We start from the raw sequence: 16,832 nt of genomic DNA, 5'->3' as shown, positions 1-16,832 counted from the left end.
GAGGGGTAATTTTGTGGTGATTACTAATGTACTTCCTGTGAGCCAAAGAGTCTTGGCATAATGGGACTTGCGTGCCAAGCACAAAGAGGGGAGGGAGGTAGCAGAATTAAATATTTGGGCCTGACACGGGTCCAGGAGGCAAAAGGATCTGGATGGTTGAAGGAGTAAGGGGACAAGCAGGCTCAGTGTTTCTCAAAGCTGGGTCCCCAGCTGTTGTTGGACCACAACTCTCATCATCCCTGACCACTGGTCCTGCCTAGCTAGGGATGATGGGAATTGTGGTCCAACAACAACTGGGGAAATGCTAGGCTAAATCGTGCATGGGCAGACCTCAGGCTTGTCAGATGCACTTATAATAGAACCACGAGAGCCAAGTGCAAAGTTAGGCTTTAAAGATCGGGGTGCCTCTGAACACACTCTTGAGTCTAGAGTTTTGCTTTCAGTACCAGAACTTAACTGAGGTCAACGTCCAAATCATGCATTTAGAACATTATTGTACCGCTTCAGCAGTCATTGAGAATCCAGGGGACTGTAGTGCAAGGATGCTGAATCACAGTGGTACCTCAGGTTAAGTACTTAATTCGTTCCAGGGGTCTGTTCTTAACCTGAAACCATTCGTAACCTGAAGCACCACTTTAGCTAATGGGGCCTCCCGCTGCCACCACGCCACTGGAGCACGATTTCTGTTCTCACCCTGAAGCAAAGTTCTGAACCCGAGGTAATATTCCTGGGATAGCGGAGTCTGTAACCTGAAGCGTATGTAACCTGAAGCGTATGTAACCCGAGGTACCACTGTATAGCTCTGCGAAGTCAACAGCCTCAACAAAGTGCAGTTCCCTGGATTCTCTGGGAAGAAGAGATGACTGTTAGGTCACACTCACAACATACATTTAAAGCACTGAGTTGAGCTTCCAGGTATTTCACATGGAAGTCCCCTCCTCCTTAGCTTCCTTCATATCAAAAGCCTACTTTAGGGAAAAGTACTTTTGTTGCTGCTGTTAAAACCCCTTGCTGACCTACTGGAAATCATGCAGAGATCCATCAGTAGATCTGCCCCTACCTCTGGGTCGAATAGGCAATGATAAAGAGTAAATAGATGTCTGTAATTCAGGTGATGGAAAAACTCCAAACAACGGCAAGACTTCATTTCTTGGGTGTGTAATACTTTTGAAACCTGGCCTACACAAGAAGCAGGTGGTAGAAGACAAGGGCTTCAGATTGCAGGCAGGAATCCTGTGTGTATTATGGTACCCCATTATTATTCTAATATTGCAATTATCACCCATCCTTCAGCCTAAGGTCCCGGAGTGGGTTGCAGCAATTAAAACATGGTTAAACACGGTAAACACAACCCTGCCCAAAACCAAGCATAGCAAGAAGAGGAGGACTCTCCCAGCCCACTTCTTGCTGTGCCAGTTTTCTACTTGCATGGAATCTTTTATGCAAGGGAGCATTTGGAAACCATGACCGTCCCACCTGCAGTCTGAAGTCATATGCTACCTTCTCTTGTACCATTTTGTAGCCTTTGTAAATCATGACTCAACTCTTGTTTGAAATGCTTAACTGTCTTTTCCCCTTCTGGTCATACAAGCTCAGTGGGAGAGAGCAGTACTTGCTGTGAAGTTACAAAGAAAACCCTAATATATTTTATTGATGACTATATTGGGTCAAATTCAATTTCTACCATCACTTTGCACATTATGTGGAATAGGCTATGCTACCTATTATTCCATTCATTCTTGGCTTGTGTTCAGGAGAAACTGGGAGGTCTGTCAATGTCTTGGTATATGTTTCTCAAAGAGCAGAACTTTTTAAACAGGCAAAACTATTAATGACTTTTGCTTCATTTTAGAAGATCATTAGCGAGGGTTGGGGGGGCAGGGAGGTCCTTAAATGCCACAGCTTTCAGAGGAACGAGTTATAATATGCCAAGTCCTTTCTTTGAGCTTTTCGAACACCCCAGATGGAGGTCTGCATAAGGAAATGGCACCTTTTAAAACTGTCTTTTTGAATGTACAGCTCCATCCTGCTGAAGCCAAGGACTAGTATATGGTGCTTCCTTAACTGTAAGTAGGAACAGATGTCAGTAAAAGGGAGAAATACTGTATGCCCACTGTAGAGCACTGGCACTGTAGAGTTGGCTGGCGGACTTAGAACAGAGAGTTGTAAAATAGTCACATTCCTGGTCACCTGTGGTGAGTAAGAATTGTGTCCAGGTGACCAGACAGGGAAGCTTTGTGAGGAATGCATGTCTTCACCTCTCCCCAAGTCCTTGGAATCAGATACAACTGAAGCTGGTATCTGTGGCCATGTGGGCTAGTTGAGATTCTTGGGAGCTAGTAACTTGAAACTACTTAACAAAGCTGTCATAATGTGTCCACCATGACACCCATCTATAACCTGATCTGAACTGTAACTCTCAGTGTTGGAAACTTAAGATACAGTGGTACCTCGGGTTAAGTACTTAATTCGTTCCGGAGGTCTGTTCTTAAACTGAAACTGTTCTTAACCTGAAGCACCACTTTAGCTAATGAGGCTTCCTGCTGCCGCTGCTGCACGATTTCTGTTCTCATCCTGAAGCAAAGTTCTTAACCCAAGGTAATATTTCTGGGTTAGCAGAGTCTGTAACCTGAAGTGTATGTAACCTGAAGCATATGTAACCCGAGGTACCACTGTATATAAGCTAGGTGCCAAATGGCTCCTTAAACCGAGGGTAGTCACCAAAACAGAATGTCTAGTTGCCATTTTGGGGCAAGATGGCTCTAAAGTCTTGTTTTTCAAATGATGGACTGACTGTGATTGACTCTCAATTAAATATCTGGCTAGTTCAGATAAAATATCATTGATAGAATTCTACAGAGTGGGGTATTAGTGTGTAAAAACTGTCCAGATCTGGTGCCTGGCTAATTTCAAACACTGGTAACTATTCTCAGGTTCCCAGGATAAAATATTGTTGACGTGCAACTAGCATAAGCATAAGGATAGGTCCTGGTTGGACCAAACTGGGTGCTCAAATTAGTGAAAACATGTTTTAATTTTTCAAAGGGAAGAGTGCAGTGCCTGAAAAATGGTGAGCTTCCAAGTATGAACTACACCAATGTCTTGGTGAACAACCCCATGTTTGCAAATAGTTGGAGTGCTTGGCTTTTAACTTTGGATGACCTGGCACACTCTTGGCACTTGTGATCTCAACAGTCCATCTTGCCACCAGCCATGCGGACTGTGCAACCACCAGAATTATAGTATGTGGAAATGTCCCAAGGAAAAGGGTGGCTGCTCTCTTGTTACTTGTGGACAAAGTTTGGGCTAACCTGCCTCTTCCGACATACTTTTTGTCATATTATAAATGCGCTGTGCCATCTTGACCTATATAGTATCTTAATGGTGTACATAAAAGCTATGGCTTTAATGTACTGTTGGGAGAAGTGGTAAATTATCACAGTAAATTGCTTTTGAAAGTGCTTCCCTCTCACCTTTGAATGAAAGGAATGGAGATAGCTCTGTAGGTAGAACACGACGCTCTTAATCTCAGGGCTGTGGGTTCAAGCCCCATGTTCAGCAAAAGATTCCTGTGTTGTAAGACTTGATGATACTCGTGGTCCCTTCCAACTCTATAATTTTATGATTCCATGAATGGAAAACCTCATTGCATCAGCTTTGCTTACTCCTGGGTCATGGTTCCTGTTTTTTGCAGTAAGCGGTGAGGTAAATCCTTCAGGTGGGAAATAATCTAAAGATTTAAAGTCATGGCCAAAGCTTGACTAGGAGGATGTGGGTGTTGTCTGAACATCCTCATCCATCGCCTTGATGGGCTTTGCTCACAAGAGGCCATATCTGCCAATAGATCTCCTGATACCAAGTGTCCAGGCTTACCTTGCTGTGTCTGAGAGAGATAGCAGTGAGTCAGCATGGAAACTGCCTGGTGTCTCTCTCTCAAGGACAACCTACTGTCTGGATAAGACACCTGCTAAAATGTTATTCACGTGGGAGGCAAGTCTAGCAGCGTCACAGCAAAGCAAGCAAGGACAGCACAATACAGTGGTACCTTGGTTCTCAACCTTAATCCGTTCCAGAAGTCTGTTCCAAAACCAAGGCTCGCTTTCCCATAGAAAGTAATGCAAGATGGATTAATCCGTTCCAGACTTTTAAAAACAACTCCTAAAACAGCAATTTAACATGGATTTTTACTTTCTAATGAGACCACTGAGCCATAAAATGAAAGCAATAAACAATTGCTTTGCTGCAGTCACACAATCAATCAGTAGCTGAACTGAGTTCCAAACAGCCACAAAAACAAAACAAAAAGAGCTGCAAAATAAATAGCAAAAACAAACAGAAGTGTGGCACTCAAAACGGAGCACGTTCGGCTTCCGAAAAGAGTTCGCAGACTGGAACACTTACTTCCAGGTTTGCAGTGTTTGGGTTGCAAGTTGTTTTAGTACCAAGGTGTTTCAGAACCAATGTACCACTGTAGCAATCTGAAACATAAATTTGGTTCCAGTAAAAAAAAAAAAAGATGTGGGTGGTGCTGTGGGTTAAACCATAGAGCCTAGGGCTTGCCAATCAAGAGGTCGGTGGTTCGAATCCCCTTGATGGGGTGAGCTCCCGCTGTTCGGTCCCTGCTCCTGCTAACCTAGCAGTTCGAAAGCATGTCAAAGTGCAAGTAGATAAATAGGTACTGCTCCGGCGGGAAGGTAAACGGCGTTTCCGTGCGCTGCTCTGGTTCGCCAGAATGTGCGCTGCTCTGGTTCGCCACATGACACAGAAACTGTGCGTCGTCTCCCTCGGCCAATAAAGCAAGATGAGCACCACAACCCCAGAGTCGTCTACAACTGGACCTAATGGTCAGGGGTCCCTTTACCTTAAAAAAAAAAAAAGTTCAAGTAAATTTGAACACTTTTAGATACAGTGAAATGAAAAAGGTGTGGTGCTCTCCACACTCTTTCAAGTGCAGCTAATGGAGTTTGTTGTATTCCTTCATCTACCAACTCGAGCTTGAGTTGACAGAAGCCACTCAAGCATGTTTAGTCTCCATACAAGATCTGAATGGTTTGTACACATCACAATATGTCTTTGGTCTAGCTTACAGTAATAGTTGATGGGATGATAAGATCGGTTTCTGGATAATGCCAGCTCAGACTACAGCTGCCAGACCTCATGGTTGAAGGCTCCTCTGTATTAAAGCAGCTGAGGCTAGAAAATTAGATACTGTGAAGAGTTTTCATCTAGCTTCTACCTCCTGATGTGCAAGTACAGAATTCCACCTACCCCATGGGATGGCTTCCAACTATGCAGTCTTCCTCAGGCAGTTTGAAGTGGTATAGTCCAATCACCGCTGTGTCAGCTGCTTTCACCCAAAGGCAGCTGTTGCTTCAGTCAAATAACTTTCTAGAACTTGTTTTTTTGCAGAGTGGAATTATCAGCGGGCAGCTAAGGGAGGGTTAGAATTTAGAGAGAATCTTGTTAGAACCCCAAATGACAATAGAGCTTGTTGTTGTTTTCCCCCCTTGAAGGCCAGCTGCTGCTTAATAAGCAAACCCACATTAAGAGCCATCGATTTGTCTAAGCAGTTGGACCTGCTCTGCTTGAAGCCCAACAGGCTGTAGCTGAGCAAAGTGCATGGCACTATAGCTCATTAAGAACTTGCACACTGAGTAAAATGAGCAGCTGCACAGTTTGCAAAGTGGTGAGTTAAAGTGGTGAAGCTTACAAAGCTTTCTTATCGCCTTCCTTGTTCTTGAACTTCAGAATCTTTTGAAAACTTGGAGCAGCTAAAATTAGCAGATGGTGACCAACATCACCACACATACAGCTGTCCTTTATTGAAGCTCAGAGATAGATGATCTCAATCTTAATTCCTACAAGATAATTTGCTGGGTTTTCTGTTTTAAAAAAAGGCTAAATTGAGAAGAGAATTTTGGTTGCATTAGTCTGAATGCCACAAGGGGTCTGGCTTGAACTCAATATATATATTCTAGGATACATATTCTTGGAACTCCGGTGATGGAGTTGGCACCAATCCTATATATTTTGGTGCCTGAAGCAGAGCCTTAGTGACACACACCTTCCTAGGGCCAGCACTCATCTTGCTGTACTTTTTTGGACACCAGTTTTTTCCTTCAGCCAGCTCGCCACTTCATAGTGATGTTTGAAATAGGCTTCTTGTGGTCTACCTGAAGGCATAATCCATGGCATAATGACAATAGTCCATGGCATAATGACCTACCCAAGATATTTAGTATGTAGCCTGTAAAATATTGGAGTTTTCTCCCTGTTTCGATGTAAATACTATGGGCATAACTCAAGCTGATAATCCAGCTGTTTTAGGAAAGCATCAATAAAAAGCATATGTGTCTTAAAATCCTTCCCACACATGTCTCATTTGAAATGGGGTGGGGAAGAAGAGACTATTACTTTGTCTCCACCTGGAGAATATACATCCTTCCCATCCACAGCCTTCCAGCTGAGACGTCCTTGAAATACATGTATTCAGAGTGTCTTCATAAATGCTGCTGGAAGTATAGGGAAAACCCAACAAAAACATTTGCTATACCAAGGACAGCATTCAGAGACTCTTAATAGGAAATAGTTGTGTCAATCTCTTGTTATCAAAGAAACCCAACCAGAGGGTAAAGGTAAAGGGACTCCTGACCGTTAAGTCCAGTCGCGGATGACTCTGGGGTTGTGGAGCTCATCTCGCTTTAGTGGCTGAGGGAGCTGGCGTTTGTCCGCAGACAGCTTCCAGCATGACTAAGCCGCTTCTGGAGAACCAGAGCAGCACACGGAAACGCCGTTTACCTTCCCACCAGAGCAGTACCTATTTATCTACTTGCACTTTCACGTGCTTTTGAACTGCTAGGTTGGCAGGAGCAGGGACCAAGCAACGGGAGCTCACCCCGTTGCAGGGATTTGAACCGCTGACCTTCCGATCAGCAAGCCCAAGAGGCTCGGTGGTTTAGACCACAGCATTCAAATAACTTTCTGGAGATTTCAATTCAAAGAGGCTGGATCCTCAACTCCTACAATAATGCGTGGGTTGGGATGCACTGATCCTTTGGAATTCGTACTTGGGAATTAAAATGTATTAACAGTTTCTGATAAAAATGTGATATTAACAATGTGTCTCTTATGTGAATTGCATATTAGTTCGTGCTTATCAAAATAATAAAAAGTGTTGTCCCCCCCACCAAAATAAGAGGTGATTAGATATTCTGTTTTGGTGCCCACAACTTGGCCATTGGACCTCCTAGTTTTCTATCCCAGTTTCTAACACTGTTTGATATCTTGTAGAACCTGTAACACTATATATATATTTTACTTTTAAAGGTATGCATGTGCAGTCAAATTGCCTGGAGGTGAAAAGTAACAAGCGCTTCTCACAAGTTCATGAGAAGAGTGTAGGGCTACCAGAAGCCTCCCCTGTAGCTATCTACCTCCAGTATAGAGATGCTTTTGTATTTTAACAAACTGAACACCTGCATAGGACAAGCTTCTACAAGAAAGTGTTCAGAACAGAATCCACATTGCATGCTTTAGTCTCACTGAAAAGTGTCTAGTATTTGAAACCTTTCACTTGATATCTATGAGATGAGGGAACTTATCCATGAGATAAGTTCTAAGACAGCTTCCATTACCTCTCATTGGGAATCAAAGCTGCTGAACATCCCAGGACTGTGTTTGGTTTCTCATCCTTGGAGGAACTTTCTCTTGATCTTCTGGGCAGATTTAGACCTCCAAAGCAATGATCCGTAACTAGCTTTCTTCCATGCCAGCAGAATGGTTTGTGTATGCCTTAAGCACTTGGTGCTGCTAGCCCAAATGTGAAAGGTTGCCATGTAAATCCTGTAGGGTTAAGGACATAAAAATGCACAAAATCGGTTGCCTCCTAATCCTTGCCTCAGATGTCAGCATTGTGATGCGGCAGTGGAGGTATGTGAAAGAGACAAAATGCTATTTCAGAGGCTGTGCATTGACACACAGGGTCTGTGATGTGGAACAATTATGTGGGATGTGATGCAGAAATCCTAATTGAGGAGAGCCAAACGTGAGATCCAGAACCACCAAGGCTGTTAACTGTGTTCGTTTGGAGACAATTTCATGCAGATAGGATCATCTGTCTTGGTGCTGGTGACCATTTATCCCAACTGATTCTTCCCTCCAGTGGGCAACTTTTTTCCCACTACTGCCAACCAGCCTAATTTCATGTGACCCTCCAGATGCTGCAGGCCCACTTTGACTTCCCTCTGGGAACCCTCTTTCTCACTGTGCACCGGAGGGAGGGAGGGATGTGGCGATGGCACAGAGTAGCACAGGGCTGCAAATTCTGCCCACTTTTTGCTCCAGCAGTCCCTGGCAGGATAGCCTGAAGGATATGCATCCCTCAAGAGTGAAAAGGTTCCCCAGCTCTGCTCTAAATCTAGTTTGATATCCTCTTGAAGCCAGGAAAACTGCTGTTCCTTTAGCAGTAGAACGGATGCTTAAGAGGCATGCTGACATAGCTGGAACACAATGGAGAAATGGAATCAAACCATATAGATAAGATAGCCCTGCAGGGAAAGTCTCTTTCTTTGTGAGTGTTTATCTTGATGTAGCAAAGAGTGCAGATAGGCACACATACAAAGGGGAATATAACTTAAAGGTTTGCAGAAAACAGCCTTGCAGCACTCTAGATAGAGGATGAGCCCAAAATACATGTGAAAAGCTGTCATTACCTACCTTACCTGTCTGCCCAAACGAGGGCATGTTGTGCTTCTGTGGTCTCCAGTGTTTTGTGAAAAGGGACTTGGGGAAGGATTTCATCTGAAGCTCCCAAGTAAAACCCTTGTTCGATCTCATCACCAATAAAAAGACCATCATTTATCAAAGATTGTAGGCTTCTTTTTGGATAAGGAAGTTTGTGTTGAGGGCTCTCAGTTGGCCAAATGGCTTGAAAAGAATGTAGAATCAAATTTCTACATTTGATATAATGCAGCCAAAGAATTTAATGGCTTCAGGGGTATTCTGAACACGTTCACCACAAGCTCTAGTATCAGAGTAGAGTTTCTGTGTGCCTTTTTCATGGCCCACAGGCAGTGATGCGGAGCAGAAAAGTTTCCAGTTCCTTTATTTTTCCACATCCAACCCCCCTCCTGCATTTCATAAACATGAAAAGATGTCAGTTGCAAGTATAATATTGGCCAAGCTTCTCTGTTTCAAAGAAAGTAAATCTGCTAAATTAGATCACTCTCTAGGGCATCAGAACATTTTACTTAGCAAACCAATTTTTTTTCTAATGAAAGTTGCTCTTAAAATTTTCCAATTCTTACTTTTCCCCTGCTCTTACTTACTTTCTTATATGACCATGTGTATCTGTTTAATTATACTAATTGCATCTCTTCTCTAGTGCCAGTACTTTGCTAAACAAATAGTGGAATGAAATGATTCCAGTATTGCTTGTGTAAGTGTCTAAAAGACACATTGCAGAAAGGAGTGTAAATTGGAAACAAAACTTCCATGTGTGCCTTGCATGATTCTGAATCTTTATGTCTTATTGCTATGCAAAAATGAATCATCATAATAATAAGTTCCTCTGTGGCTCTTCTAATCTCTGTTCAGCATGTAATTATTATTCACTATGGCTGTGAAGCAAGCTTCATTTTTGTAGCTTACAGTGTGGGTATATTCAGAAATTAGTAGGGAGGTGGAATAAAGCAGTGTTCTTTACAGTGCAACTAACTGCCCTTTGTTTTCAATACTGAATGGTCCGGCTTTGCCAAGAAGGATCTATCAGGGTTTATATGTGTACAGTAGGTGTTTGTCTTTGTTTGTAAGGGTATTGCAGATACATACATACATACATACATACATACATACATACATCCTCTTTCCCTACCCTTAGTCCTTGCAGAATAAAAAGTATTCCTCTATATGGCATCCCACCTAGCATAGCGATGGGCATTTTGCTAGGATTTGTAATGTGTGCAGGAAACAATCAACAGAGAATATTCTAAATGTACTTTGTTTTCTGTTCTGTAGCAACCAGCAGACATCAGTTTCCCACCTGAAGACATGGACTCATCTGGTGATGATTACGACTCTTTTTCTGGTTCTGGAGCAGGTAAGCTTGTTTCTGTGTTTGCTTAGCTGTGAACAAAGCGCTTCCTGAACTCTTGGGTTCTGAACAGCTCTAACTCTTTAAGCTTATACAGTGGTACCTCGGGTTACAAACGCTTCAGGTTACATATGCTTCAGGTTACAGACTCCGCTAACCCAGAAATATTACCTCGGGTTAAGAACTTTGCTTCAGGACGAGAACAGAAATCACGCAGCAGCGGCGCGGCAGCAGCGGGAGGCCCCATTAGCTAAAGTGGTGCTTCAGGTTAAGAACAGTTTCAGGTTAAGAACGGACATCTGGAACGAATTAAGTACTTAACCCGAGGTACCACTATCATAATTAGTTGGCCACGGGGTGGGAATTGGCTATTGAAGAGATAGAGATTCCTCAGACTTCTTGAACCACTTGGGTGAGCTTTCTCTTACGCATTGTAGTGTGTTTTTAGAGGCCTCCTGTGTACTGACTAAAACGAATACTTATGCTTTGGTTTCTTTGTCAGGCCATCCTGCAACCTTCGTAAAAGTTCCACTACAAGGAAGAACAAATATGTCGTCGTTGCCCGAATCCTCAACTGACTCGGAATATAAGCAGCCTGAGGTACAGCAAACAGACAGCCCTACAGAAGACTATCCAGGAGGAACTGTATCCCAAACAAGCATACCTTTAGTCCCATTGATGGATCTGGTGACCGACAACACAGCAGTAGCTACAGAATATGAGCTGGACTCATTTACTGAACAAGGAACGACAAGGTCTCCAGTCATAACGACTAGAATCCCAGCGACTCACCACATTTCCACAGTCAGAACCACAACGTCGCAAATTTCTAGCACACACTCCATTGAGGCAGAAGTCTACCAAGATGTCCATCAAGCATCAAGCACTGATGATGCAACACCTGCTTTGGACTTTGTGCCGACTAGTGAGAGAAGTCTGGATACTGCAAGTCCCACTACAATATCCTCTGGTGACCAGAATGAAATCCCTTCTCTGCCCGATGATGGAGGCATCCTAATTGAAGATGGTTCTGGAAGTAAGGTAAGAACGAGACGCTGTTTACCATGCTGCTACATAAATTAAACTCTTACGCTGAAATGCAATTAATTGACCTTCAGCTTTGCCATTGACCTGTGCTATAGCTTGCAGACTTTTTAATTGCAGACTTTGAGCAGATCATAGAACTTTGAGTAGCAACGCTGCCTCATAAACTCTTGTAGCTGTGTGGACAACATACATGCACTGAATCTGTGGAAGGGAAATTTAAAATGGTGTGATTGTTCTTCTATGCAGGATGACTTTTCAATTGATCTGCATGGAGAAAATTCAGTACTAGGAGTGGGATCTCAGCCCGGTGATAAATCAGTAGATACAGAAACAAAGAATGCAAAATCTGCAGGAACCGCCCAAGGAATAATGGACAGGAAAGAAGTTCTAGGAGGTATGTGAAACTAGATGATCTCTCTCCCCCTCTCCCTCTTCCCCTGCTTAGTTTAAACTACTTACTGTGCAACCTCTAGCACTATCTCAGTTGACAACTGTTGCTGAGCCGCCATACTGTTTTCTGCACAGCAAAGCCACAGTATGAACTTGAGGAGCTCTACACTTGTCACAACCTCAACAGCTGCTGCAGAGTAGCTGCTCACATTGGCATCACTGTATGGTTAATTATGCCCAGGGCAACCCAGTACTACAGCAAGCATCTTACGGGCTAAAGTTACCATATGGCTTTGTGACAACAGATGACAAAGCCTAAGCACAACTAGTGCACCCCCACTCTTGCTTCCTCAGCATGTGGAGGGTGAGCAGGGCCTTTGTGTAGAAGGCACATGATCGGGACCTTAAACATGAAGGCTGTGCTCAAGGAGAATACTGTCGTATGCCCCATTCTTAGCAGCTTGGAGGAAAAAGATTAGCCCCCAAAGCTGGACACTTGGATTGTTTCATCTGGACCAGAAATCTGTAGGCTCTCAGACCTTGTTGGGTTCTCAGTTCCCAACCAGCATGGCAGGTGATGGGAATTTATAGACAAAACAATATCTGGAGGGCATCATGTTGTCTAGCCCTGATCCAGACTGTAGATTCCACAGAAACAACTCTCTTTGTAGCATGCCTCTGGCTGGCTGTTCTTTTTACGAAGCGTTGGTCACCCTTGGAGAAACATAAGAAGCATCAGTGGGGCCAACCAGATGCCTGTGGGAAACTCAAGCAGGGTCTGAATACATGGACATGCTCCCCTCCTGTGGTCTCCAGCAACTAGTATTTGGAAGTGTTTGCGCCTCCAGTTGTGTTTGCGCCTCCAGTTGCAGACCATAGCCATCATGGCTTGTAGCCATGGATAGTTCTCCAAATGGAGAGATGTAGAAAGTAGAGTTCCTCAAGGATTAGTATTGGGGCCTGTGCTGCTTTTAACTTGTTCATGAATGATCTAGAATTAGGGGTGAACAGTGAGGTGGCCACGTTTGCTGGGGGGGGGGATACTTTATCTTTTTTTTAAACATAATCTTTATTGTTATCACACATTAATGACATAAAACTCAACAGATATTACACAGTACATACAATTCATACAATACCTACCCTCATACCTTTACATTGGACATCACACCACACACATTTGACTTTCCGCTTTCCTCTTAATGCTTTGTTATCAATCTTAACTCAACACGCATATCACAGTTTCCTTTTGTTTATACATATTTTACAATATCTTCCCTCTATTTACAAGATATAGTCTGAATCTGCTAGGAGATTTGCATTGTCCATATAGTTTTTAAGATATTCTTTAGGAATTAACCATTCTTTATTAACTTTTTGAACAGTGTTTCCTTTTACTCTCCCCGTTAGTCTTGCAAGATGTAAATATTCAATCGTTTTAGCTAACCAGTCAGATTTGGTGGGGATTATGTTGCTTTTCCAATTTTTTGCTATGAGAATTCTTGCCGCTGTGTACATAAAGAGTGGTCTATACGTTTTCTTGATTCCGAGCAGGAATGCTTCTGGGTTTTTTGTGTGGAAAAAATACTTTATCACTTCGTTTATTCCTAATCTGAATACATCTAACTCGGCACTTGCTTTTTCCACAGGGGTCATCGCTGGCGGACTAGTAGGTCTGCTGTTTGCTGGATTCCTAGTTGGGTTCATGCTGTACAGAATGAAGAAAAAAGATGAAGGAAGCTACTCACTGGATGAGCCAAAACAGTCAAATGGAGGCTATCAGAAACCACAGAAACAAGAAGAATTCTACGCATGAACAAAGAAAGTTTAAAAGACATTTGGATGTCTCCTGGACACCATGAGTTCTCACTGCGTTTTAAAAAGGGGTGGGGGGAACTAAAAGCCATAGGACTGAGCTTAAGCCTCTGCCTCCTTGCCATTGGGAACGCCTCTGTTTTTCCAAAGTCAATCTGGATTAATTAAAACCATACCTGCTTTCTTGCACAAAGATTACCTTTAAAGTGGAACCTTAGCCTTAGTCTAAGGACTCCTGGGGAAAAGATAAGGAACCGATTGTATATAGTCTTGACGTCCTAGGAACATGCACCAAGAAATTAGTAAGGTATAATGTGCGTGTCTGTATGCTAAAGACATTTCGGCGCCCCAACACTTAGTAGCCATCCCTGTGTGCATTAGAGAATGTTCTTTTCTTTTTTAAAAAATAATAATAATAAAACTGGTTATTATGTGGCTTTCAATGTTCCCACCCCCTTTTCAACGGTAACACTCGGTCACTCTATTGCAGCTGAATGGTGTGTGAACGAAGACCCCCCTCAAATTAAAAGGTCTGTCCAAAGAGATGGAGTTCTTAAAAGTTAGGCATATGACTCCTCTGGAATTCTAGTGGGAGAAATTTTATACACTGTGCTTTGTAATATGAGGGAACATAGAGGTGGAAGCATTGAGGTGTGCACACTTTTCCAGTTACTTCTGGTCCTACTGGCTGTAGTGTTGTCCTTATTCCCTGTGTACCAGGTCCACATAGTAGTCCCGGAGCCACCGTTTGTTATCTACCTCTTCTGCATTGCATTTTTGGGATAGTGGCTACTTCTCCACTGGATTTCCAAACTCCCTCTGCCACCCGGTACCTAAAATGCAGGGTGTGGCATTCAGCGTACAGGACGGAGCCTGTTAAGGGGTGATGAGAGCTTCTGTTGCTGCCAAGTCCCAGGGACTAGAATCATATTAGACTGGCGTTTTGTAGTCGAGGTTCTGGGAGCGCAGGCTCAACATGCAGAGCCTGAGGGGAGTTAGCATCTATTAATGTGCGTGGCTGGCTTTTATCTCGGTCCAACTTGTGTCAGAGCGTTAAGAGAGTTTGGAGAGCAAATGTCTTCAGAAGCTGTTCTGTGTAGAAGAGGAGGTCAAAGATGGATAGGGTGCCTTCAACTCCCTTGCATGCCCAAAGTGTGAAGTTGGGGGTCTTGTTGGGAATGTGTGTCGATAGGACCAAAACCGGTGAATGTCAGCACTTCCAAAGCAGTATTTAAATGTGTGTTAAGTTACACTGTGTGTGGAGGGAGGCGGAGCTCTCTTGAAAAACAGCTAGATGGTGTAGAATAAGTATAGGTATATGATTTCTGTAATGTACAGGATGACATGGATGTGAATTATCTCTCTGCTGAACAGTTTTTTGTGTGTTTTTTTGGTAAAGGCTTTGGGGGTTTTTTTAGCGGTGAGGGGAAAACCACATACATCACTGTTTAGGCTCTTCTTTATTTCACCATTTACACTTGTTAGCTTGCAAGACGCTTCCGTTTCTAGCAAAAAGTGTAGGCAGAAGAATGAGTTGACACTAGGGCACTGTAAATACATACAGTAAAGTAAGAACCTTTCAAATAAAGCATAATTGTGAGTTTTCAACCAAACAATTGGTGCCTTCCGTATATCACTGCCACAAAGCTCTTTATCTTTGATAGGCTAAATACTTTTTTCCCCCCCAGCATGTGAAACCAGGCTGTCAACTCCTGACTTGCTTTCAATACAACTCAGCTACCCATAACTACCTTTTTACAATGAGGTTTTAAGTGATTGTGTGTCCCTTTTTTATGTACAAAAAAGATATCACTGCCTTTCTCGGATCTAGGATACACACTTCTTTTGGGCAAGACTTGAGTGATAAAATTGGCGTGTGCGTTTTTAACGGTCGAGCAAAAACTGGAATTCTGTAACTTGCAAACTGCTAATTTTGAAATGCAAGTCCTTCAGTTGGTTCTTTTTGTACTTCTCAAACAGAACACATGCAATAAAAAGGCAGTCTGCCAAAATAAGCTGTTTCGTGTCATTACCTGATCTACCTGTCCATACCCAAATTTTTATTTTCAGCTTCTTCTTTTGAGTTGCAAGGCTGTTTCCTCAGAAAAATGCACTGGAAACACAGAGTTGCAGCTCTGTGTACTGAATTCAGTCTTGTTTTGCCCACTTCATTTACTTTTATCTTTAAGATGTCTCTATTGCCCTTCACCAAAGGCTTATTAATTCTCCTGGGCACCTGAACCTCAGAGTGTGTTGGCAAAGTATTTGGAGCTGGGAATGTCTGGCTCTACAGATGTCGTGTTTGGACACCAACTCCCCTCAAACCCAGCCAGCACAGCCAATAGTCAGGGTTGGTGCAAATCATAGTCCAGCAATTTCTGGAGGCCCAGAGGTTGTCCATGCTATACTTTGGCTGCTACTGAACATGCAGAATGTCAGTGGCAATGAAGGCAGGAAAATGGGACCAAGAGACACACAAAACACTGCCCGACCAGTCTATATCCAGACAACTGCTATGCTATGAAGATGGAAGAACTGGTCTGAAACACATGGAGCCTGGACCTATCTATATTTGCTGCACAGACAGACCTGCTGACCTGTTCAATAAGACCAGTAAGTATGCCTAGAATCTGCTGGGTAGCTCAGCTGGTTAGAGTGTGGTGCTGGTAAGCCAGTGTGGTGTAGCGGTTAAGAGCGGTGGACTTGTAATCTGGTGAACCGGGTTTGCTTCCCTGCTCCTCCCCATGCAGCTGCTGGGTGACCTTGGGCCAGTCACACTTCTTTGAAGTCTCTCAGCCCCACTCACCTCACAGAGTGTTTGTTGTGGGGGAGGAAAGGAAAGGAGATTGTTAGCCGCTTTGAGACTCCTTAGGGTAGTGATAAAGCGGGATATAAAATCCAAACTCTTCCTGTTCTGATAATGCCAAGGTTGCAGGTCCAATCCCCATATTGGACAGCGGCATTGCAGGGGGTTTGGACTATATGATCCTCAGGATCCCTTCCAACTTTACAATTTTACGATAATTGCTGCCTTGAATTACAAAGTATTCCGCTACATTTTCTTTCTAATAAAAACGAAAGGGATTTACAAAGCAGAGTATGTGGTGGTGCTGTTGGGGAAACACAAAATGTACCACTCGCTGTATTGGCCATTTTGGCTGCTTACTGCATCTTTGATTTGGGGAGTGGAAATGTGTATATGTGGAATGAGGGTAAAATTGCTTCATGTTGCATCTTAGATAAGCAAGATTTTAAATTATTCACTTTGCTTAAATTATTCACCCTAACCCTAACCCTTAAGCCTCCCAGACCTTGGGTTGGCTTACAACAGTAAAATAAAAATAAAAGCATTAAAATAAATAATTAGTTAAAAATGAAATAAAAACAGTAAAACAGTGCACAGCAACCAAAAGGAGCATATATTTACCACCTGGAAGTATGTTCAGGGCAGGTAATGAGAAAAAACCATGCTCCTCCAGTGTTTCAAGCC

General features: G+C 43.1%; 1 protein-coding gene across 1 annotated transcript in view; it reads left to right on the top strand.

Moving 5' to 3' along the window:
- Positions 1 to 15,357, top strand: part of SDC1 (syndecan 1) — a 33,302-nt gene extending 17,945 nt beyond the window's left edge. Inside the window, exons 2-5 of the mRNA XM_083495711.1 lie at positions 10,015 to 10,096; positions 10,593 to 11,131; positions 11,384 to 11,531; positions 13,177 to 15,357. Of these exons, the coding sequence (XP_083351837.1) occupies positions 10,015 to 10,096; positions 10,593 to 11,131; positions 11,384 to 11,531; positions 13,177 to 13,343 (936 nt within the window). The 3' untranslated portion in view covers positions 13,344 to 15,357. The remainder of the gene's footprint in view (positions 1 to 10,014; positions 10,097 to 10,592; positions 11,132 to 11,383; positions 11,532 to 13,176) is intronic.
- Positions 15,358 to 16,832: the final 1,475 nt, after the last annotated feature.

The sequence above is a fragment of the Podarcis liolepis genome, assembly GCF_965112155.1.
Source record: "Podarcis liolepis genome assembly, chromosome: 3".
NCBI lineage: Eukaryota > Metazoa > Chordata > Lepidosauria > Squamata > Lacertidae > Podarcis > Podarcis liolepis.
The sequence above is the reverse complement of the archived record's forward strand: the minus strand, read 5'-3'. Positions and strand labels throughout refer to the sequence as shown.